Source organism: Colius striatus, chromosome 20, assembly GCF_028858725.1.
Source record: "Colius striatus isolate bColStr4 chromosome 20, bColStr4.1.hap1, whole genome shotgun sequence".
Taxonomy (NCBI): domain Eukaryota; kingdom Metazoa; phylum Chordata; class Aves; order Coliiformes; family Coliidae; genus Colius; species Colius striatus.
In genome coordinates, this window is record NC_084778.1 from 6903850 (window position 1) to 6927632 (window position 23783).

Genomic DNA, 23783 nt, shown 5'->3' on the forward strand with positions numbered 1-23783 from the left:
AGGAGCCAGGTGAGACTTCACAGGAGATGTATTAAAACTGAAGAGGTTGGTTATGTGCTGTGGAGAGTTCCAGCAGGTCCCATCTGCTTCCTGGGGCACATAAAATATCCTTGGGGGTGGATTTCTCAGCGGTGGGAGTGAAGCAGGTGCTTCTGGTGTGGTTGCAGGGTGCCCATGCAGCCCCCTCCTTGTGCCATGGGGATCCAGGCTCATGGCTCTGCAGTGGCACAGGGGCAGCTCCATGGGCAGACACACTACATCTGTGCACAGAATCCCATGTAATTCTGGGCACAAAGGCAAAACTCTTTCCAAAGCAATGCAATTCTTGCATCAATGGGGATTTCTGCCCTCAGGAGTCCTCTTCCAAGTACTGACACGAGGGCAGAGACAGAACTGCTACCCTGACCACACATCAGGCAAAGTCCCACAGCTGCCTCACCCCTCAGGCAGAGGGGCAAACCTGGGCAAGAAACCTGGGCACAGGGGTGTTCTTAGTGGTAATGGGGTAGATTTCTTCTAGAGGCAGAATATGGCTGTACAAGGCAGGCAGGATGGGCCTGGGGCGGGGGTAGTGCTCAGCCCTTCTCCTGCTGCAGCTGAGACGGGGGAGAAGCCCCTTGGTACAGGGAAGGGGCCTTGTACACCCAGCAAGGACAACTCCACGACTCCAAAGGGAGAGTCTCATACTCCTTGAGCCCCACTGAAAGCAGCAATGAGGATGGAAAAACAAAGCAGACCAAGTTTGTATCCCAAAGAGCTTTTACAACAGCCAGGGCTTGTGCTGAGCTCTGTTCAAACATCCACCCAGAGGCACTCGACTCTCCAAAGTGCCCCTCAGAGTGGCTCATTCCTGGAGGCAGTGCTTTGTCCCCAGCAACATCAGAGAGCTCAGTCCTCCAGCAGCTATCAGCACAGTAAGCACACAGCAAACAGAGAGTAACATCATCAGGTAGGAATGGGGAGAGAGCTTCAGGAACAGAAACAACCCCACATACAGTTTAGGACACCACCACCCCTCCCCCAGGAAGGTGACAGAGCCCCAGGGGCAGCACTGCTTAAAGAGTCAAAATGCCAGCCTTGAGGACCTACTTTGGAGTTTCTGGCTCATGCAGCACTGCACCATCCACCTGGAAACAAGGAATTTCATGGTTTTGGAAGGCAGGATGAGTGCAGGCAGGAGGGAGGTGCAGGCCAGGTGTAGGACATCAGCAACATAGAGGGGTAAAGGCAAAGTGTGTTTGCTCTAAGCTATTATTCAAATATTGGCATATTTGGGTTTATTGCAGGAACACGAGTGACAACATTTGCAGTGCTCAGAAAGCCCCAATTCTTCCAGACCCCTCCTTTGCAAACACGATTTTGAATGCAGCAGCAATAGTAACAAAATGCCTTCAGATAAGCTGAGAGAAGAGGCTGGTTTTATGAAACACACATAGGAGGAAAAGGCATCTGTTTTCCAGGTGGTGACACAGTAACGCTCAAGTGTACAAACAAAACCAAGTGAGGACAACTCCAGAGTTCACTCAACACAAGGATTAGGAAGAAATTAAAACTTTTAAGTTCTGCAGATCTTGTCACCAGGCATCAGGAATGATTTTAGTAGCAGAACTGCCTAGGTTGGAAAAGACTTTGAAGATCACTGAGTTCAACTGTAAACTTAACAGGGACTTGTCACTAACCCACACCCCTCAGCACCATGGCTTTGGAATCCTTGCAGGGATGGGGACTCCTGCACCACCATGGGCAGCCTGGGCCAGGGCTTTATAGTCCTTTTGGGGAAGAAATTGCTCCCAGTCTCCAATCTAAACCTTCCCTGGTGCAACTTGACTTGCCCTGTCACTTGTTACTTGGGAGAAGACACTGGCCCCCAGCTCACTGCAGCCTCCTGTCAGGGAGTGCTCCTGTCTCCCCTCAGCCTCCTCTTCTCCAGGTTCAACACCCCCATTCCCTCAGCCCCTGCCCAGCACCCCTGTGCTCCAGCCCCTTCCCCAGCTCTGTGCCCGGCTCTGGCCACGCTGCAGCCCCTCAGTGTCCCTGCGGCAGTGAGTGAGGGGCCCAGCACTGAACAGCCCTGGAGCTGCAGCCCCTCAGTGTCCCTGTGGCAGTGAGTGAGGGGCCCAGCACTGAACAGCCCTGGAGCTGCAGCCTCCCCAGGGCCCAGCACAGGGGACAATAAAGCTCAAAATAAATGTATGTTAAATTGTGTAATACCAGCAAGAGGAAACTTCTTCTGGGTGCCCCATGCCAGCCACAGCAGCGTGTCCCCTCTGTACCCAGTCAGAAGGGTGAGTGACCAGCTGCTGACACAGGTGTTTGTTTCTAAGCCTCAGTTAATTCAGTGGCATGGTCATGGTTCCTCAAGACATCTTCCAGATAAACAGACACTCGTGCCCTGGCTTTGCCCTCCAGCTCTATCCCCCCCAGATGTTCAATAGCTCCTTTCACAACTCTCTCCCTCTCCCACGAATCCGTGTGTGCTCCTGCCTCGTTCTCTTCAGCTCCAGCTCTCAGGTACTGCAAGACACAGCATCTGATCCTGTCCTCGTTCTGCTTTAAGGTTTCCCAAATGACTGGCAGGTCCGTGCCCTTTGCCAGACTTAACAAATGAAGCAGAGCCTGGCAGATCTGTGTCCTGAGGCTGGCACTGTACTTGAATTCCAGAAAGTCCTCAGTGTCCTCACTCTTCTGCAAGGCCACCACCAAGGCACTCCAGATGTGACAGAACTGCTGGCTGGAGCCATAGCACTCCCTCTTGCTGGGGATGGACAGAGCCATGGCTGATTTGATTCGGACTTTAAAATTCTTGCAGGACTTCACTACTGAGGAAAGTGCATTGTATGCTTGTGTGGTCCAAGGAGCCTCTCCTAAAAACAAATCAAAACCAAAAAAGCTCAACCTAACCAAAAACCCCTCCTTTTCTATCAGCTCAAACACCCACAGCTGTGAATGGATCCTTACATATTCAATGGGCTGACATTGACTGTGTTTATTCTGGTCTAAATGAGAAAATCAGAGGTTAGGAAATGAGAAACTAGTTAAAAACAGTTCTGAAGAGGAACTTTTTGCATCGATTCACAGCTATAATCCCATCCTCACACCCTTCTCTGATGTGACAGAGCCGACCACACACAGCACGGCTGCACCTCGCAGGACCTGGGCCTGTTTCACTGGCAAGAGCTCTGGGAAGGCTACAACAGCACGATTCAGCTCAGTCTGCTTTCTCCCCTCTTCCTTCTCATCAAAACCACAACTTGCTGAGCAAATCCCAAGCCAGTGGGACAAGTAACTCACCAAGAGGCAAGGCAGGGTTCTTGAAGACGTTGCCCAGGGCGTAGCAGGCGTTCCAGCGCACCTTCATTGTGGCCTCGCTCTCAACAGTGGAGATCAGGGCCTGGAGAGACTCCTCAATGGCTTCCCTGAACCTGGGGTTTGCTATGTGATGTGGCTGAAGGAAATGAAGCACGTTCCCAAGGGCCCTGACTGCATTGCTCTTTACCTGGGACACACACAACACATCAAAAAAGCAATAAAGACCATTCTGGCTTTCAGCTTATGGGCAAAGCTTTTGTCAAGCCAGGACCACCAAGGAGCCTAGCTGGGATCACTCTGGAGTCTTATCCCCTGATAACTTCCTAAATGCCATCAGAAAGATTGTTCTCTGCAAGTGGTCACCCTGGAGAAAATAAAGCCAACTCATCACCCCCCTTGGAAAAGCCCAATCAAACATCCTGCAGGTCCAACAACATGGGAAAGCTCCAAACACCCACGCTCAAGGGAGGATGCTGAGCTGCAGCTCCCTGTCTGTTGGGGCAAAACAACCTCAAAGTAACCCCTTACTCTTATATAATCATGGAAGAGTTAACTACAGCAGAGGAGCTGCACCCTCCCTCCTTCCCCTCAGCCATACCTTGTCTCTGTCCTTGGATGCTTCAGTCGCAGACCGTAACATTTTCAGCAGCAGCAGATCAGAAAATTCCTCGTGAAAGCTGTGTCCCATGGTTTCCCTGGGAGAAAGATCCCACTGTGAGTGTCAGCTGGGGGTGACCCATCCCCAAAGATGCCATAAAGTCCTTTCCAGCAGCACACAGACAACCTTCACTCTTCAGAAGGCTAATATGTAAGGCAGGCCTTACTACATGTGACCACTATGTTTATTAATTTAAAACCAAACTATTAATGTAAGAAAGCCAGTTAGCAATGCATTAAGTCTGTAATAAAAGACAGAGGGCAATGAATTGCTCAGAGGGGGAATATAGGATAACTATCTCCCCTGTTAAAAATGTAACAGTGGGGCAGACTCTTTGAGTCTTTGGCGTGAGGGAGTGTTAAATATTTAGTTGTTTCACTTCTGAGTCATGTTGAAAGCAATCAGGGAATGTGCAGTTACACATAGCTACATACAGGAAACAGAAAACTGATGAGTGAACTTGGACTGTATCCCAGTAGTAATGATTAGAAAGGCCCAAACCTCAAGCAGCTGAGTAGAACTCAGCCCTCTATGGACAGGGGCTACTCACAATGGGTTGGAGTGGGTGACCAACAGGCATCCAAGCCAAATCTGGGCTTTTTTTGATGCTAAGGAGGTCAGTACACACTGTGTGACAGCATAAGAAGAGGGGTAGAGAGGAGTGCCAGGGCAGAGGTGTGTGCTCACGTACTGGTTGATGATGAGAGTGTCTGTGAGGTTGCCCAGGGACCAGGCTGCTTTGGCACGCACGTTGGGAGACTTGTCATGGAGGGAATTCAGGATGGCGTTTGCTGTGTCTGCCACAAACATCACATCCTACCAAAGAAAACTCTGCTGATTTCCTCAGTTACACATGCACAATCTGGCCTTTCTAGGGAAAATGATAACTGCACAGCCACCAGCTCTGTTCTCATGCTCTTCTTGTTCAGGTGACAACCTTTACCTTGTTTATGGTGCTCTCTGTGCAGCTTTGTCTGATCTTTCATTAACAGCCAGAGCCTGCACACTGACCATGTTCACCGCACTCTCAAGTGAGCTGTTGCTGGAAGGTTTCAATGTATTATTTCATTTCACTGATGCTTTAGTTACTTTGGATTGTAATGTAATTACCTGGACTGTCCATCTTACAAATCCTTTGCTACAATCACTATTTAAGGTCATGTAGCAAAACCAGAGTCTTCCAGCTCAGCTAAGCTAAGATCAATTCTTTTGTAGACAGCATTTCTCTCTATATAACCTTTACTACTGAGGCTTGTTTGAAACTGAAGCTTTCCCACTAAAAACTTGTTAAACTCTATAGAGTGCTATATAGCTGTTCCCTTCTCCCCAGCTCTACCTCATCTCCCGCAGCTCATTTGTGCCAACCCACCTCTGTCTCTGGGTGCTTGGGGAAGATCCTGACCTCCCCCTCTTTTGCTCTTATCACTTATGAGGCACTCTGGCTTCTGCTTCACCTCACTTAAAACTGCACTGGTTCTGTCCACCACTCAGAAGGCAACAGCAGGCCTGGAGACAGTTATACACCCACCATAGATCCAAATCAAGAAGGCAGGTCAATTCATTCTAAAAGAACTCAAGGCTCACATCTTATGGTTCATCAAAGCCATGATCAAATGGCTCAAGGTAAGAGAAAGGGGCCAGTGCTGACCTGGCGGAGGCAAGGGAAGAGGATGTAGACTCCGAGCGCACGGGCAGCAGCAGCTTTCACCAGTGGGTTCTCACTGTGGTTCAGCCCCAGCAGCAGAGTGACACACAGTATCTGCTGCTCATTCTGCAAAGACAAGCAGCCATGGCAATGGAGAGAAACTGAAAGCATCTCTGTCACACAAAGCCAACTGGCAAGCTCCAATGTGAAGAAGCTATAGAAGCTGCTGTTCAGACTCTGTCATTTCAAGTAAGTTGACTGGCACTTCAAGATGCCACAAAGGAGATGGGAATGCTTCCTGCAAACACCATCTTGTTGCTGTTAAATAAGACCACAAAGGAAACCAAAATCTCAACTATCATCCAAATGCAGAAGGCATAGCCCATCAGAGGTAACACAGACTGGACAGGCTGCTTTTTCCTGTCTTACTTCACTCTTTCCCCTTCATTAACAAGGACAGCCAGGCAGATCGAGTTCATCCTGGGCAGATTGTCAGTTTACCAACCCATGACAAAGATCTTTGTTTCATCAGAGCAAAAGGTCAGAGTGGGCACTGACTTGACCCCACTTGGCCAGAAGGACAAGAGAGCTTATGGGATCAAAGTACAGGGTGATGAAGTACGTGCTGTACTTGGAGAACCCAGAGAGAGAATTCCAGAGATACTGCTGTACTGGCAATTCTTGGGCAAATGAGATCTGGCAGAGTACTCCCATCAAGAAGGGCACAGTGACATAAAAGGAGCTGCACAATGCAGTGGCAACACACTGCCAAGGCTTTCATGTTTAAAAGCATATTTCAGGTTGCAGAAGGAGTAAGGCCAACACATTTGTTTGCTTGTGCCAGGGCAATCACTGCAGCTCAGTGTTTTAAAAGCCAGCCAAAAGGAAAAACATGCATGTAAACTGATGAACAATGTCAGCCCATGGCTGTTAGCTCAGCTGTCTCTTCAAACACTTCACCAGCAAAACAACAACCCCTCACTCCTCCCTCATGCAATGAAACTCGACTTCCATCTCTAGTGCATCATTGCCAAGGCTGAGTATTCGTGGCAGAGCCAAACAGCTTCTGTGACCCACAGCTTAATTGTTTTGACAGACTAATTACTCCCAACATTTCCTTTTCCAGCCTTCAACAGTTACAACTTGTACAGAATGTAAAAAAAATAAGAGGGTAGAAGGTTTCTCTACCCTCTCCTGACAGGTTTTTAAAGGCTTTACACTACTACAACGTGGTAGACAAGAACAAAGCCTCAGGAAGTAAAAGGAGCAGAGTTAAGGAGTGCTCCCTTACCTGCAGACTGCTGAAAGCCTCGGGCAGGATGGAGGACAGGGCATCACAGGCACTTGTCTGAAGAGTGGCGTGTGGAGAGCTCTGCAGAATGCCAGGTAAGGGGCCATGCAGCATCAGAGTCCAGAAAGTCACAACCTACAGAAGCAGCAGCCAGCTTTACCTACTGAAACTCAGCAATTATGCCTCAGTTCTCAAATAGATTGTTTTCCTATGATCATCTTTACCACATACTCATAAGAGGCAGCATAACCACATGTGGAAGTGATTACAACTGTTTGGAAGTCTAAAACATTTTGCATTCAGAAACTTTAGAGAGATGTTTTAGTACTGCTGTCAAGTCCTTATTCACCAAGTTCTGCCTGTTCTTCTTCACCAAGTTCTTCTCAAGGCCACACACCCTCAGGTGAGATGGCATTGGGTAGAATTATGGTCCCACTCTTGAATCCACACAGCTGGGTAGTTCATTTGCCTGACAATTTACATTCATATCAAGTAACAGGAAGCTGGTGATACTGCACAGGCCTCCTATCTTGTAGGGTCACTGGTGACTGGCTTAGAACATTGCATATGCCAAAGAAAGTTTTAAACTTGCCTTCTGTTCCCAGAAGCAGGATTTAAACAGGCCTACACTGCTCCTAGAATGCCAGCTCCTCAGCTTCTGCAAACTTAACCAACAAACGGCCTCAAACAATGGAATTTCTCTGAAATCACACCTATGATGGTTCTGGCCACTCTCTCTGCACTTGTGAGCAGGCAGGACTTGCAGATCAGCTGTTGGAACAATGCAAATTCACCAGAACTCTAAAGGTGTGTGTCAGGAGTAACAGCATCTGCAACTTCAGTGCTGCCCTTTCAGCTTTCTGACTTACAGCAGGCAGGAAGAGGAGGGATGAGGAAAAGCAGAGGGGAAGTGACAACATCATGTAAAAGAAAAAACCCCAAACACCTGCCTACAGACAAGAACAAATGCCAAGGTAATGCAAGAAGCCTACAGAAGCTGTACACATCAGCACTTACAAAGCTGCAGGGTACTGAGTCCCTTTCTGCTTTCCTGCCATTGATTTATCTGTATCCACACTAGTGACTTTCCAGAGTGAAGTGGGATCCCCAGGGGAGCTCACACACTTACCACACTGACTGGCACTCTCTGACCAGGGGCAACAGCTGCATCAGGTTTGTACTGCTGCAGCACACCCGTGCCCAGCTCCTCCAGAAGCTGCAAAGGAAACAAAAAGCAATGAGGTCTTTATCGGGGATGACTCAAGTACCATGGAACTATAGCAACCTTCACCTAGGACTACACTTATCCAGGGAACAAAAATAGAAGATTGAGCATTGTTTTGGACTCCATTCTATCTTAGACAAAGTCTCCAACTAGAACAGCATAACAAACTTCTGCACAGAGAGGAAACCTCTCTGAGCTTTCCTTTTGCTGACAGACTACAACCCCTGCACCAGCTGATGCTAAATCAGGGAAGAGCCAGAGTTCTAGTCCTTAAGCTTCCTGGTGGCTCAGCAGAGCAACCCTGACAATCCAAATCCCCTGACAATCCAGATGTGGAAGCAGAAGGTGCATTTCTAGTGCATTTCCCCAGAAGCTACAGCAGGCACCAGCTCTCTAGGGTGTGTTACATGCTCATGCACCTACATGCTCCAAACAGCCATAAAATTGACCTGGTAAAACAATGTTGATGTTTCCTTATGCTCTTACTTTGGCTCCATGAAGCTGAATAGATGGATCCATTTCTTCCATGCATCTGCATGCCACTTCTCCAAGTTCTAGGAAATAGCTCTGAGCCATAGGGAAATAACCTTTTACAAGAAGAGCCAACACCTAAACAAAAGAAATTCCATTCAGTGTTTTTTTCCTTCTCTTAAACCAAAATACCCCAAATACACACAGAGAGGATGTTAATGGGCTAATCAACACCGGGACCATACACTAAACTCTGTTGTAACAGATACACCTTGGCCACACAACTTCTAGAATACTAGAGCTAATTAAAATCCTCCCAGATTCTACTGTCTAGTTAAAAAAAAACAGGCCACAAAAGCACTGTTGAGTAACAACACAAAGAATTATCTACTATGAAGTCTCCTGTAGCTAAAAAAATAAGCAACAGCTCCTGTATGAGCAACACATTCTGTAACTCCTGTAACTGAAACTCCTGTGGATGCACATTGCAAAATCTTATTCTTCTCTGTGGTTACATGAAGAAAACCAAGGCCAAGCCTCAGCATCCACAGGTACTCCTTTAGCCACTCCAGCATCACTCCCTAGTTCCCTGCAGGCTGTTCTGTGACTGCAAGATTCTTCCCCATTGTTTTCCAGCAAAAGCTCAATTTAGATTGTGTCTGAAGGAGTCTGCATGGGGAAGGCTCAGCCTTCACCAAATGCCAGCACACACAATTAAACCATGTTTTAAAATTACAAAGGTAAATGTCACCTGAACTTGGCAGACGAACTTGCTGCAGCAGGTTTACTATGAGAGTGTTATGCTGTGGTCACAGGCACCAAATTAAAACATTACTGCTCTTTCAGTCACAGAAGTTCAGACACTCTGCACAAGCAGATCATAGAACCACAGAATGGTAGGGTTGGAAGGGACCTTTTAGAGATCATCTAGTCCAACCTCCCTGCAGAAGCAGGTCCAGATGCTTTAGCCTAATCCCCACTGAACGAGCCAGGAGCAAAGGCAGCCCACAACTCAGGTTTGGCTGACATGAGGCAATTTGCTGTTGTACCAAGCTGGTCCTTTTTTGGTTTGGAGGTCCCTTCCAATCCCTACTGCTATGATTCTAGATTTGTTTCCCAAGCCAGCTGGTCACCCTCACCTGTAAGGACTCCAGGCGAAGGGGACATGGCTCATAAACACTGGCAAAGGATGGAAAGCTGCCCTCAGTGTCAGAGCAGGAATCCTCTCTGGGCACGACAACGATGGAAACGCAGAGCCGGAGCAGCCAGCATGGCTCTGGAGAGGCACATGATGCTTGGTTCTCTGCAGGTTCCCCTTCTGAGGGCAGGGCTTTTCTCCACTGCTCAGAAGAACTCAGACAGTGAGGGGTTGTGCTGCCACTGTTATTTAACCCTGAAGAACTGGGCTGCTGCAGAAGTAACTGAACCTCTGGTAAAGGTGCCTGGGCAGACACTATAGCCCCTAATAACGTGAGACTAGAAACTCGAACATTAACATCTGCAAGAAAGAACAGGACAGGGGAAGAAAAAAACATGTTACCATCTCCTGACACATCAGCATCTTTCCTTCAGCTTTCAGACAAGGCAGATCATAACATATCATTTGATAACCATCCATGCTTATGAAGCACAGGGCAGGGGGGTAATCCACAACTATTTTCTAATAGCCAATGCTGCATTAAGGTAGAACACAAAGAGGCTCCAGCCAAACAGAATGCAAACCTTTATGAGAAATGTAGGGCTTTATCTGGTTCCAAACTCTCATCAGCAGCCCAGGTTTCAACCGGCTGTATGGTGCATTTGACACCAAATTTGCAAGGCACTGAAAGACACAAAGGAATATACATGTGGAGTGGTGGTTACAATGTCAGCCTGGCCTTCAACACATTTGTCTTTACATTTGCAATTTAGGTCATTTAGACAGCTAATTATCTGAGAGCACCTGAAAACAAATGCCCAAGTTACCTGCTGTTTGAGAACCTGTGACAAACTTGGCTCCCAAGGACAAGTATTTAACTGCTGTGACCCTGCATTAAGACCAAGGGATTTCAACAGCCCACAAAAACCTTTTTTCTTGCCAATTTGGATTCCAGTTTTAAAGCCAATGTGAGCTTTCAGAATCATTTCATAGGTTCAGTCAGCTCCAAAAAGACTAGGCAAAAGAAATGCAGGAACAAAAGAATTATCCTGAACAGGAAAGAAGCTCTAGGACTCTGTAGAAAGACTCAATGTGAGATGACAACAGTCTATTTCCCCTCACCTCCTCAGTCCTCAACAGTCCTCAATGATTTCTGTGCAATCCTTCTTCAGGACTTAATCTGGAGACCAATTACCATCCTTTGGGCAGCATTTGAAACATTTACAGTACAAGTACCTTGATTATTTGTGTCAGTGTTTGAGAAGAGGACTCTGCCACCAGGGCCAGCAGCAGGCAGCGGTGCAGCTCCCGGATGCTGGAAGCGATGGTCACAGAGAAGGGGGTAAAAGCTCTCTTGTGATCATAAGCATCTTCAGCAACAGAAAGGAACTGCTTGGAGCCTTCCAGGATGGCTGAGAGAACTTGAAGAGCACAGGCACGGGTCTGAAATGAGAAAACATTTCTGTGGCCTGCTTTTAACGCCTCCTGTGAGCTGAGGGAGAGCTTTCAAATGTATGAGAAGTCTCTTTGTCCAGCAAGAGAAAATTCAGCTCCAACTATCTTCTTTTCATCACTTTAAACAGTATACAAACAATCCTTTTGTTTCCATACTTTTATTTCTTGTGGCACAGTGCCCATGGAACACAGATACACTAGCCAAGGTACCTACAGGTGACTAGAGAAGACTCTTAACATGGGAAAAACACAATGCTTTTTGCACTCAGAATTGCCTTACCTTTGGGGAAGGGTCCTTTAGAGCAATAGTCATCAGGGACACTGACTGGGGGCTGCCAATACCAGGGGCATCAGGAACAAATGCTGACCAGTAGCCATAAAGAATTCTTTTTTCTAGTGATTTGATAGCAGAGAGGAAACAGGCCAGAGCCCCTTGACGAACATTGGCTTGATAGGATCTTAAAAGCAAAGAGAAAGGTCAATAAAATAGTTGAAGAGCAATGGACTCAACCTCTTTCATTGACTTTTACCAGTGTCTAGCTGTGAGAATGTTTTTAGACCAAGAACAAGAAGACAAAGAACAAATTGACTTCTAAACCAATACAAATTAGTGCCTTCCAATTTTCTTGTATCACCACATAAGTCAAAAGGGAAAGTGATTTCCCCTACAGTTTTGATGAAGGACAAAGCACTAGGATTCCGAGTCTTTCCACACATCAGAACTGTGCCAGATGTACAGAGACAAAAGGCACGTTCTCACAACCCATGTGAGCTTCAACTGTTACAAACAACAGTGCACTCTGCCACCAGGCTTAATGTTTACCACGAACGACAGTCACCTCGTTTTGCTCTGTATTCCACCCTCAGCATCAGAATACTCGGACTCACTGCTGCTGACTCTCTTCCAGCTGGTGTAAGGTGCAGAGGTGTGATCCTTCCCAGCAGGCACAGACACTGCCTCTGCCGCTCGAGCCCGAGGAGCCGCACACGGGCCGTTCCGCACGTCCCCCACCTGTAACTTCAGCATGTCTGCTCCAAGGACTGATTCACTTCCTGCATCACTCAACTCTTCTCTTCCTTCTCCCTTCCTTTGTTTCCCTTTGGACTTTTTTCTTCGGTTCTAAGGTGAAAACCAGATTATTTTTTCATATCTAGAAAGATGTGCACACATCTCAGAGTAAAGCCAAAGGGAAAAGGCCTCAGCTGAAAACAGAACTACAGGATAATCCAGAATAAAAGCAGGGTTTAATATAATAAACCATGTCCTTCGAGTAGCACATCAACATCAAATCATACAGGCTTCTCAACGAGTTTTTAGACGAGATTTAGTCTAACCAGGAGTCATCAGAGCTATTTAGCATTCCTCTGAAGTGGCAATACTGCACATGAATGCAGTGATATGTCTGTGCAACGCTGTTCACACAGAAACAGTCACTTCTGCATTACCTGAGAGTTTGCAAACTCTGCTTATCTGTAATAAAAGTAACACCAGTGCAGTAGTACCTTACTGTAAGGTAATAGCCTCAAAAAAATGAGTTTGGCTTCTTCATCAGGAAAGCAAAAGATTTCAGTTAAAAATCACACAAAGTGATTAAGGAAGAAGAACAAGAAATACTTCTGTGGTTCGTTTGGATTTACAGTAGGTATTTAACACCTACAAAGAAAGAAGCCAATATGACTATATGATTTTATTTTCTCTAATGGCTTTCAGATAATCAGTAATCCAAAATGTCCACAGGGTTAAAAAATAACCTGGATTAAGCAAAACAGATAGGAGAGGGAGAAGGAAAGGAGTTTCTAGATGAACTTGACTTTCCTAAGAAAGAGTCAAACAATTGTGCAAGTGTAAGAAGAGAAAATGTAACTTATAAAATAAAACCTTTGGCAAGTCTGCACACACCAATGCCAAGTCTGTGGGCCAGGAGTTCTTGACCATAGAGTAATGAATACACACAGCTCAACCTGGGAAAACCAGCCCCTGCACACATCTTTGCTCTTGTTGTCTGAGTGTGTGAAGCAATTGTACTCAGAGCAGAGGTTTATAATCAAAACCTTGAATACTTTTATCAATGCTTATCAATACCTAAAGGGTGGATGTTGAGAGGATGGGGCCAGGTTTTTTCCGTGGTGCCCAGTGACAGGACAAGGGGGAAGAGGCACAAGTGGAACACAGGCAGTGCCACTGGAACAGGAGGAGAAAGGTATTGTTGAGGTGAGGGAGCCCTGGTCCAGGCTGCTCAGGGAGGGTGTGGAGGCTCCTTCTTGGGAGGTTTCCAAACCTACTTGGACACGTTCCTGTGCCCCCTGAGCGAGGGGAACCTGCTTGAGCAGGGGTTGGGCTGGATGAGCTCTGCAGGGCCCTTCCAATCCCCCACCATTCTGGGACTTAAAGCAAAGAATGTGAAATGTATCACATACTCAGAATGCAAAGAGCCTATGAGCCACTAATACCACATCAGGTACCACACAACCACAAGAAATACACACACAACTCTGAGCATGCAGCAGAACTGGTCTCATTTCAACTCACCCCCGTCTGCTTAGAGGCAGGTGGGTCCAACTGCTCCTGTTTGACAGGCAACCTTTTATCATACTGTGGCAGAGGAGCTGGGTACAAGGCTGTGGGCGTCTCTATGCTCAGTCCTGGCAGCCCATGAAACATACATTTCTAGAACAGAAACAAGGATGTTATCAGCCTTCCCTTCTCAGACGCACAAAGATATTTACTCAGGTGCTCATCAGTTTTCAGTTGGGTTTGTGACCCTTCCACTAAGCCTTGTCTCTCCCCACACTATGTAACAGCAGTATGAAATTTAACTGTATCTAGAAGGATTTTAAGTAGGTCCTAAAAACTGAGCCTCCCTTCTCACACATTCTTGTGGGAAACACAGTGAAGACACTGCAAGAGAAACTCAAGATCATTTACTTTACATCTCACACTACGTTCTGCCCCACATTCAGGCTTCTCCACTCCTTTCTCATCTACTGTTTCCCACTTAACAAGTATCTGGACCATTCACCTTCCAGCACCTGCCTCTGTCATAAGGTGGATTTAAGTATTTACCTTTAATACTGCAAAAAGAGATCCAATTTGGTCAGTTTGCATCAGTTTCATCTTCCCACCATTGAGAAGTGACTGGATGCCTTTCAGTGCATTTTGCAGTAACTAGAAATGAAAACACAGCATTACTTGCTTTTTCTTCCAACAACACTGAAGGTTCACACCTTTCAAGTGACCTTCTAGTTAATTATGGTTTTGCTCAACGTAATTACTGGGACAGTTACTGATGTTTACTTAAATAACAAATGAAGACTATTTAAGCAAAATCTCAGTTGACAACACTCCACATTTCACACACTCCAGTAAGCACAATCTCCTCATCAGAGTACTCTACACAACTAGAGTGACACTTACCATGCAAAAAGTGATGTCATCTATATCAGAGGTTTTTGAAGACTGCAGAACACTTAGAAAAGTTTGAAAACAGACATTTCTGTAGGACTCATCCAAGCATGGCTGTCCAGGCACACTGCAATTAAAGCAGGAGGAGACAGACTGGTTTATAGTCTGTCCCGCAGATTTATAGTTGCACAACCTCAGATCTCAGCCCTTTGGTGGACTGATGAGCACAGCCATGGCTGGCTGGCTGGCTCTTTGAAAGGGATCAGCTTTGCCACTACAAAGAACAACAAGGAAACCTTCTGCACAAAGAACTGGTGCAGAGGGTGCCTTAGACTTGCTCTGTCATGCCTAGAAATGCTTTTCACACATGGAATGAGAAAAATGGATGAATTGGAAAAGAGTAACTGACAATTACTATAAACACTTGTAGCTGACCATTTGTTATGCAAAACCAACACAAAGAATGACTGCGGGGACCAGACAGCTTAACACTTTTTCCTTTCTCCCTTAAACTAATCTCTGTCACATTATTTCTGGAAGACTAAGAGTTTATGGTTTTATTCACTCATGACACAATATATTGAAGCATTAAGATTTAGATTTCAAATTCACACATATACACCTCAGTGGTCCAGCACAAACAGAGCAGAGCAATAGTCCACACTGGCATATGTGCATCTACTAAAGCATCCAGTCCCCCTCTGAAAGGGTCTGTACACACCTGAGGCAGAGGTTGGCCATGCTGCGAACTGCTGCTCTCCTGAGTTCCACATCTGGCTGAGCAGAGTCACTGAACTGCACCAGGAGCCCAGTCTTGCCCAGCAAATCTGGGAGATACTAAAACAAAGCACCAAAAGTCATTAGGGCTCAGTGCTCTTGGCTTGGCCTCCTGAGCTAAACATACCTACAGAACAAGAAAGGATTTCTCAGGCAATTTCAGATTCCACAGACAGATCAGGTTTGTAAGAAACACCACCAAGATACTCACTTTCAAAGTTTTCTTATTTTGTAGCAGAAAAGTATTGAGTGTGAGCACAGTTCAGACTCAATCCCAGCTTATCCCAGCCAACTGCTGTAGCAAACTGCTGTGGTTACACAGGCTACAAACCCACACAAGCTGGCAGCTCCCAAAAGGCCAGCATCAACACCCTGCACTTCAGCCCAACAGCAGAAGCTGCCAAGAGCTGGTGGCAGCAGGAGAGTTCCATGTATCAAACACTATCAGTCACACTGCAGCAAGACAGAGCTTCATACAAACCTCAGGACTGACACCTGAGAGTCTCCATTTTGCAATAGCTTTGAGCCCACCTCACACTAAAGGCCTGATCTGGTTACAGGGTATATTTCAGGGTCTTCAGAGGACTCTGCTGAGTAATGTGCAATTTGAAGCTTCCCATGTTCTTCCTGCCTTATACACAGTCATATCAGGAATGTTGGTCTGCAGACCTTTTAAGTCTAGGGTCCTTCTTTAACAGTAGGCCTTTGGCTCAAGCCAGGTGATAGCTGGTGCCTATAGCTGCAGCCTCCAGGCACCAAGGTGTTCAGCATGGGAAGAATCTTGCTATATCTTGAATATTAGTAGTTACTCCTGATTATCACACCTGAAATTCCACTTTTCCATTAGATATCAATCACTATTTACATGGCACCTAATCTTAGCATGAAAGGTATATCAGTTTGAGAACATGATACTTTTTGATTCCTTCTTTTAGGGAAAAAAATAGTAGAAACAGGAAAAGGGTGCAATTATTTTTGTGGTTGCTTTCTCTGAAGCTTGTAAACTTACTTTCTGACATTTAGGTCCATTATTGTAAACAACAGCTGCTAAGGCTTGCAGAATTTCAACATGTGTCCAAGAGCTGCACTGCTTAAGAGCGGAGATGCAGTAGGAGAGAAGGAAATGCAAGCTCCGTTCATCAACCATCACCTGTTGTAACAGAAAAGGACCGTGGTCAAGAAAACATCATTATGTGCTGCTGGAGGCAATATATGCAGATATGCTGGCTACAGATCCTGGTGATCTGGCTGTTAAAACTACACACAACCACAAGATCAGTTAAGAAATAGGTAAATGAACACAAGTATCCTAAAGCCAAGAGTATTTCTGATTGTTTATTACTTCTGACTGGGAGCTGGTTTCACATGAGGAACCACACCAGAGCCATGGATCAGAACCTCACCAAAAAATAAATAAGTGAATCAATGAAAATGCAGGAAACTCAGCACAAAGGTGAGCTCCATAGCCTCATAAAACACAGAAAGCTTCCTTTGCTTAGTGTGGGACCAGGGAGTCAGCATGCAGGGAAAGGAGGGACAAGGCTACAATATTGTACCTGGAATCTGTTAAGTAAGTGATGGATAAGTTGACAAACTTTGCTGACAAGATGTTCCTGATTGAGGTGAACCAGCTGACAGGCTTGAACTAGTAGAGCGCAAACATCCTGGAAAGGAAAGCCTCTGTTTATTATTTGGAGACTACAAAGCTAAGGTGGAAACCACATCATCAGCTATGACTTTGATCACACAGCCAGCTCTGCGTGTGGATACCACTAACACTGACACATACAGACAATGTAATGAAACCCCAGGGAGTGAGCTTCCCCTCATTTACCCACAGACCTTCACCCCGATGCAGAGGTTGCTGATGGTTTAGTGGTGGGTTTGGTAGTGTGAGGTGAGAGGTTGGACTTGATGATGTTGAAAGTCTTTCCCAATCCCCTAGCCAAAGCAGGTCCCACCAAGATCAGGTCACATAGGTATGTGTCCAGGTGGGTTTGGAAACCTCCTGAGAAGGAGCCTCCACAACCTCCCTGGGCAGCCTGGGCCAGGGCTCCCTCACCTCAACAGTACAAGACTTTTTACTTATGTTCAAATGGAACTGTTTGTGTTCCCGATTCTTCACTTTACCCCTTGTCCTGTCACTGGATACAACAAAGTGCAGCCCGAGCCTCCTGACACACACCACTCAGATATTTGTATCTATTAATGAGCTCCCCCCTCAGTCTCCTTCAGCCTGAACAGCCCCAGGTCCCGCAGCCTTTCCTCACAAGGAAGATGCTCCAGTCCCCTGATCATCTTGGTGGCCCTGCCGCCCGGCGGGGCTCCGGCACACGGCGGCGGAGCTCAGCAGCCACCTAAAGGCGGGGAAGGGAAGCGGGAACGAGCGTGGGGAGCGCGGTGGAAGCGTGCAGGAAAACCCACGGCCTGCAGCGTGGGAGCCGAGGAGCGGGGCGGCTGCGGGCAGCCCCACGCCGGACCGTGAACACGCGCGGAGCTGCCCCTGCGCCCCGCCCCGAGCCTCCGTGCGCCGACAGCCCCGGCCCGTGCTCCGGCCCCGCGGTACCTGCGCGCTGGGCTCGGCCGCCGGCGCCGGCCCGCAGCTCTCGGAGATGAGCTGGTCGAAGAGCAGGTGGAGCTCGGTGCGGAGGCTGCCGTCGGGCCGTTCCGCGCCGGGCTGAGGCCTCAGGGCTCCCAACCGCACCAGGTAGCGGCGGAACGAGCCGCCGGGCTCCGGCTCCTCGGCACCCGCCGCCGCCATCTTCCACGTTCCCGGCAGCGGCTCTATGGCAACCGGCAGCACTTCCGGGGCGAGCGGGGAGCGCGGCGGGAGCCCGCACGGCGCCCGGGCAGGGCAGAGCGAGGAGCGGGCGGCCTCACACTCAGCAACCGAGTTACCCGCGTGTCATGGAATAACTGCAGCCACAGCCGCCGTGAAGGAGATGCCCGAGGATACAAAAACCTCGAGGGAGAGTTTTAGCTGCAGTAATTGTAACGTAACTGAAGGGCCGGTCTTAACGAACCCACTTCCCTGCGGCCCCCCGAGTGCAGCGGTGCCTAAACCGGGGTCGCACCGGCACAAACGAGCCCCTACAGTTCCCTCCCGGGCCGCACCGCGGCGATGCTCGCCTCGCTTACGCCCCCCGCCTTGCTGGAGCAGTGGCACGGCTCGGCACACCCCCTTTCCGAGGGGTGGTACCTCCCAAGCGTTTATAAGCGGCCGCCGCGGGGATTGCCGCCTTTTCGCCCCGCGTGGCTGTGAGAGGTGAGAATGCGGCTGTCGCGAGTGGGGCCGTGGCGGGCAGGGCCGCGTGGAAGGCGGGCAGAGAGGACGCGAGGGTCGCAGCCTGGGGTAGCTCGCTCTTGGAGCGAGGGATGGCCTTTGTGTTGCGGAGCCGATATGGAGGCCTTTCTCCCCCCGCCCCTGGCAGTGGTGGCAGCCGCCGTGCCTCCCCGTCCCCAGCGCCGCTGGAGCTGGGCCTGACCATTCAAGGGAAGGGGGTATGAGGGCAGGCGAGTCGCGCTGTGGCCTGGGAGCTCGCGGCGCCTGACGGCCATTGTCCCCACAGGCCGAGCATGGAGGCGAGTACCGGCACCGGGCGCTCCCGAGCGGGGCCGGAGCGGCGCTGGGGCTGCCGACACGGCTCCCCGGTAAGTTCGAAGGGGTCTGGTTGGGAGGCCCGGGAGGTTGGGGTGTGTGTGCGTGAGGCGCCGCTGCGTATTTCTCCTGTTGCCCTGAGCTGCAGGGAGGGGGCGATGCCTTTGATGACCTCGTGGAGCTTGTAACTAGAGACTCGGGCGGGTAAAGCACATTCTCAGTCGGTTATCTGTGCTTCATGAGCCTCCTGGCTGCCTGTAGACTGGGCCCTTGCTGCTCTCGGTGTCACATGCAGAGTCTTGCTAGGCTCCTTACAGCTCCCCCTATAAGGACTGTGGAGGTAGTGCCTCTGAGGTTAGTGCAATGAACAATATTAAAACTGGTGTTGTGTGGGATTTCGATTTAAAAATTGCCCGTATAGTAAATGAAAACTGTGTAAGGGATATCATAGAATCATAAAATTGTTTAGTTGGAAAAGACCTTTAAGATTATCAGGTCCATTCCTTAACCTCATGTTGCCAAGCCCAACGCTAAATTTCGTCCCTTAATCTATACAGCTTTTAAATATCACCAGGGCTGGGGACTCTCCCCCATGTCCCAGGGCAGCTTGGGACAGTGTATAACAACCCTTTTCATGAAAAAGTTCTTCCTCACTCAAATCTAAACCTCCCCTGGTGCAACTTGAGGCTATTTCCTCTTGTCCTATCATTTGTCACTTGGGAAAAGTGACTGACCTCCCATCTCACTATGACCTTTCAGATAGTAGTAGAGAGTGATTGTTTTCCCTCAGCCACTGGGTGCAGTTTAGAGAGGATCACTAACTACTAAAAGTTGTCTGATGCAAATATTTGTGATATCATACACTGCCAAAACATGGGTGGAATTACAAGCACACTGTTGCTAGTGAGGCTCTGGTTTTGTGAGGGTTTTGTTTATGTGAAGCTTTTTTCCCTGGATAAGCCTGCTTTATCATATTCTAAAATTACCACTGAAGAGTATTCTAGTAATGCTTCTTTTGTTTTTATTCCCACAGCAGAAAGATGTCCTGAAATAAACAGTAAGTTAAAAGTTTCTTTTGTCCTAAGGTGTGCAAAGTTAAGAAAGCTCCAGGCCTTTACTGAGATGTTTATGATGTAACACAGTTAAAAACAAGCCTGTTAGTCAGAAATAACCTGTAACAGTTACATCCTGAAAAGTCAAAGGCTAATTAAAACTAATCTTTATGTACCATTAAGATAACACAGGTAATGCCGCTTATAAAGGTGAAAATATCTGGTTCAAGATGTAACAACTAGTGATGTTAAGTAATCCAATCGCTGTTGGCTGTTGATGATGATAACCCTGAATAGGAAGTGCCGTCAGATGCGAGAACTGACGATAACCTTCTTATTTGTCTGAAATACAGCTACATGCCTGCAGAATTTTGAGTTCAGGCAACTTTTCTTAATACTTACTTTCTGTGAAAAGTGCTCTTGTAATCATCTTAACACAGTTTTACATCCACCTGTTTGAATTTATCTGCAGAGCCTGTTTTTTCCCCATCAATGGGACCCGTTTGGTGCTCAGAGCAGGTCACTGTGTGGAGGTGGCTCTAATGTGAAGGTAAATGATGGATTTCACTGGACCGTGTAGAGCTTCATACAATATGGAATCTAGCATCTTCCTTTTGAAGAAAGGCTGTTGGACCTGGGGCTGTCTGGGGGGTCTCAGTATTTACAAATATCTCAATGGTGGGTATGAGGAGGTTGGGGCAGCACTATTTTCTGTTGTATCCAGTGACAGGACAGGGGGTAAAGGGAAAAATCTGGAACACAAACAGTTCCATAAAACATAAGGAAAAGTTCTTGTACTGTTGAGGTGAGGGAGCCCTGGCCCAGGCTGCCCAGGGAGGGTGTGGAGGCTCTTTTTTAGGTTTCCAAACCCACCTGGACATGTTCCTGTGTGACCTGATGTAGGTGAAGCTGCTTTAGCAGGGGGATTGGACTAGATGATCTCTAAAGGTCCTTTCCAACCCTGTACCATTCTATGATTCTAGATTGAGAATGAGTGAGGTTTATACGCTGTCAGAAACTTAAAATGCACGTTTTGTTGGGTTCATACTTCATAGCTTGAATGAATCTGCTTTCTCTCCTTTCTTCCTCAAAGTGTAAAGTCTAATATCTATTTCTTGGTATCTCTATTCCTGTATAGCTTGCAGGTCTGCTGCCATGTGCTAATTATTACTGAATCTACCAGTTGATGCTATAGCCCTTCACAAGTCCTGTGGAAGACAGGCAGCAAGAGCAGGAGATGGTTTCTGGGTGAGTTTAATATTTGGTGTGCTGTTAGTTTACATGGTATTAAACATTGTCTAGTTGAGAATCTTCTCATTGGCTCTTCATAGAAAGTTCTAAGCCAAAATGAGACTAAAAATACAGGTAGTAAATGCATAAGAGTAGCTGTCTCTGCACTGTATAGTTTTGTTGATAGCACTGAAGAACAAAGGCATAAAGGTCATGCTGCTACAATTGTCTCCATTTCCCTAAAGATATCACATGATGAAACTAACCAAAACTTGCTGGAATTACCGGCAGATTGTCTGGTGGTGAGCAAAGGTTTTTCTGATGATATCCCTCCAATTAACAAATGGATTGTAATACTTGGGTGTTAAGCAATGAACTTACCCATGCTGTTGTGTTACAGGTGTCTGATGAAGAAGGAATCCCATAAAACAACTTGCAGGAACCTGGGGACTAGTGTTTGTAAACACTGTTGTGTTTTTCTGCACTAAGATGTTAAAAAATGGTAAACCAGTAACGGTTTTTGTTATAAACTTATTAAAATTCTCTCAAATAACCCCTCCTGAGTCTGGTTTTGTCACTTTACTGCATTAAGGAATGACTTCCCATTAGGCAACACGTTTATAATGAATACTGAGCACTCCAAGTAATTCACTATAATAAAGTAGATGTATAAGCACTGTGATCTAATTACTGCAGATAATGGAAATGAGGCTTAGTTGTGTAAGCATTCTGTCTGCTGTTTGGTAATTTACTTGGCTTTAAACAGTTTAAACAAGTAATACTGTTGCTGTAATTACTAAAGAGCTCAGACTTTTAATACCTCAAAGAGCAAATGCAACTATTTCTGTAGCTTCTTCCAGACTTGCTGCTGCTTTATTTTGGCTTCAACTTTAAAGTTGGCTACAGAGAGAGCAGAATTTGTTCCTGCAGCAGTAGCATTTGCATCTATTCCAAATAATGGTCCAACTGTTGGAAATCTAAAGTTAAATGTGGAGAAAAGGAGAAGAGACTCAATAGCTAGACAGTGTTCTTCAGTGTTGCTACTAAGAGTAAAAATGGCTGCTTGTGGGATAATGATCCGTTCTAAGATAGGTCTACAGGTCAAGGTTGATAATTGGAAGTTATAAGGTTTTAGAAGAATCTTGAAAGCTCTAAAGGTGCTTAAATGAGAAAAACAGTGTTGAAACTCCCAAATGAATTCATTGTGTCAGTGTAACTGTCAGGCCGTTGCACTTTGATGCTGTTTTTATATGTTTAGGAGAGATGTGGGATGCAACAGTCTCACAAACCTAAAGCCGTTGAGTGTTCACTGAGACAAACCTCTCCATGCAGATGTTGCTCATCATTTTGCCCACTTGGTGTCACCAAGTGAATGATTTTGGTGCAGTCTTTAGCATGTGCTTTTTGAAGGTAAATGTTAACTAATTTGTGAGAATGCTATTGGGAGCATTAACTAGTGCTCTTGCTGTGCCAAGAGGAATCAGTCATTTTAACTGCACAGCTGCAAGTAGAAGGCAGCTTGGTGCTTCTGGAAGTGTTGAAATGTTAAGCCAATTGGACATTTTGGTGGAGAGAAATAAGCCATTCAAGACAGCCAACAAACCAAAATGGTAGTCTTGAGGAAAATATTTACTGTAGTGTAATTGAGGTGAACAGTTCTTGGTTGCCATAAAATAAAAAGCAGGATACAGCTTAAACCAAGGGGATCCTAGTCCATAAAACTTCTTGTCACAGTGTGAGCTTGCTTATTTTCATGATGGGAGAAGGGAAAACAGCAGTGCTGACAGCAGAACACAAATGTTTCTCCAGTCTGGGTCAAGGGTGAGATTTCAGGGACTGTCCCTGCTGCAACCACTTCCCTGTGGAGTTTTGGTAAAGAATCTTCTTGACTTACCTCCTGACTTGAATACCAGAACTAGCTCGTTGCTGCCCATCTGGTATCAGAAGACAGTGTCCCTGTTTTCCTAACAGTCCCAGTGAGCAATGCAGTCTGATAGCTCTGAAGCTAGTGCAGCCACTAATACCTCTGTGCTTGGAGCTTAAATTGTATCAAGTGGCAAGTTTCAGAGGTTTCTCAATAGCGGTTCTGTACTTTTAATTTGTGGAAGAGTAGGATTAATGTCTTTCAGAGAAAGGTCGAAAAACAATGGAGTGCCTGAGAACTGCAGGGAAATTAGTCTGGGTCTTTCCTAGGAACATATGTGCAGGGTTTAATATATTCAACCTGGGTAATGGAGTAGGAAAATCTTGCAACTAATTAGTTTCTTTTTCATCTGAATCTATTAGAGCAGGATGAAGAGCAGGTTGCTTCAATGTTTATTTTAATTACAAGCTTAAAATAGAGCAACTTTCTGTTCCAAGGGTTTAAAAATACAATTATTTTGGATTTTCTAAAGGTTTGAGAGAATAGTTGGCAGTGCTGAGATGGTGTCAAAAACCACTTCTCTGATGGGAATATGCATTTAGGCTGAAATCCTCAGGCTCCTCTTTAGATAAGACACTAAAGAGGATGGGATGGGACTGGCCTGTGA

At 46.6% G+C, this 23783-nt stretch overlaps 1 protein-coding gene, 1 long non-coding RNA gene and 2 other non-coding genes across 5 annotated transcripts; 3 read left to right on the top strand and 1 right to left on the bottom strand.

The window, feature by feature from the left end:
• Nucleotides 1-1207: 1207 nt before the first annotated feature.
• HEATR6 (HEAT repeat containing 6) lies at nt 1208-18141 on the bottom strand. Its single transcript, XM_062012235.1, has 20 exons — nt 17939-18141; nt 16929-17036; nt 16382-16522; nt 15317-15432; nt 14608-14722; nt 14257-14358; nt 13723-13860; nt 12032-12312; nt 11473-11650; nt 10974-11180; nt 10322-10421; nt 9739-10097; nt 8615-8737; nt 8033-8119; nt 6904-7038; nt 5616-5738; nt 4659-4783; nt 3908-4004; nt 3292-3496; nt 1208-2864 (listed from the first exon to the last, which is right to left on the bottom strand). The coding sequence occupies exons 1-20, from the start codon at nt 18131-18133 to the stop codon at nt 2320-2322; spliced, it is 3480 nt and encodes a 1159-aa protein (XP_061868219.1). The 5' UTR covers nt 18134-18141; the 3' UTR covers nt 1208-2319.
• Nucleotides 18142-18938: 797 nt separating this feature from the next.
• LOC133627350 (uncharacterized) lies at nt 18939-21806 on the top strand. Of its 2 annotated transcripts, XR_009820106.1 has the most exons (6): nt 18939-19023; nt 20004-20027; nt 20495-20572; nt 21161-21270; nt 21498-21554; nt 21653-21806. It is a non-coding gene; the product is annotated as an uncharacterized LOC133627350 (long non-coding RNA). The 2 variants fall into 2 exon arrangements; XR_009820105.1 differs by lacking the exon at nt 21498-21554.
• LOC133627404 (small nucleolar RNA SNORD49) lies at nt 20296-20370 on the top strand. The gene has a single exon (XR_009820148.1). It is a non-coding gene; the product is annotated as a small nucleolar RNA SNORD49 (small nucleolar RNA).
• LOC133627408 (small nucleolar RNA SNORD65) lies at nt 21503-21576 on the top strand. Its single transcript, XR_009820152.1, has one exon. It is a non-coding gene; the product is annotated as a small nucleolar RNA SNORD65 (small nucleolar RNA).
• Nucleotides 21807-23783: the final 1977 nt, after the last annotated feature.

Coding starts and splice junctions, on each gene's coding strand:
- HEATR6 (XM_062012235.1), bottom strand. CDS start 18,133: ATGGCGGCGGCGGGTGCCGAGGAGCCGGAGCCCGGCGGCTCGTTCCGC. Junction 11,651..12,031: donor GGAATACAGAGCAAAACGAG/GTGACTGTCGTT, acceptor TTTGCTTTTAAG/ATCCTATCAAGCCAATGTTC. Junction 2,865..3,291: donor GAACCCTGCCTTGCCTCTTG/GTGAGTTACTTG, acceptor ATTTGTTTTTAG/GAGAGGCTCCTTGGACCACA.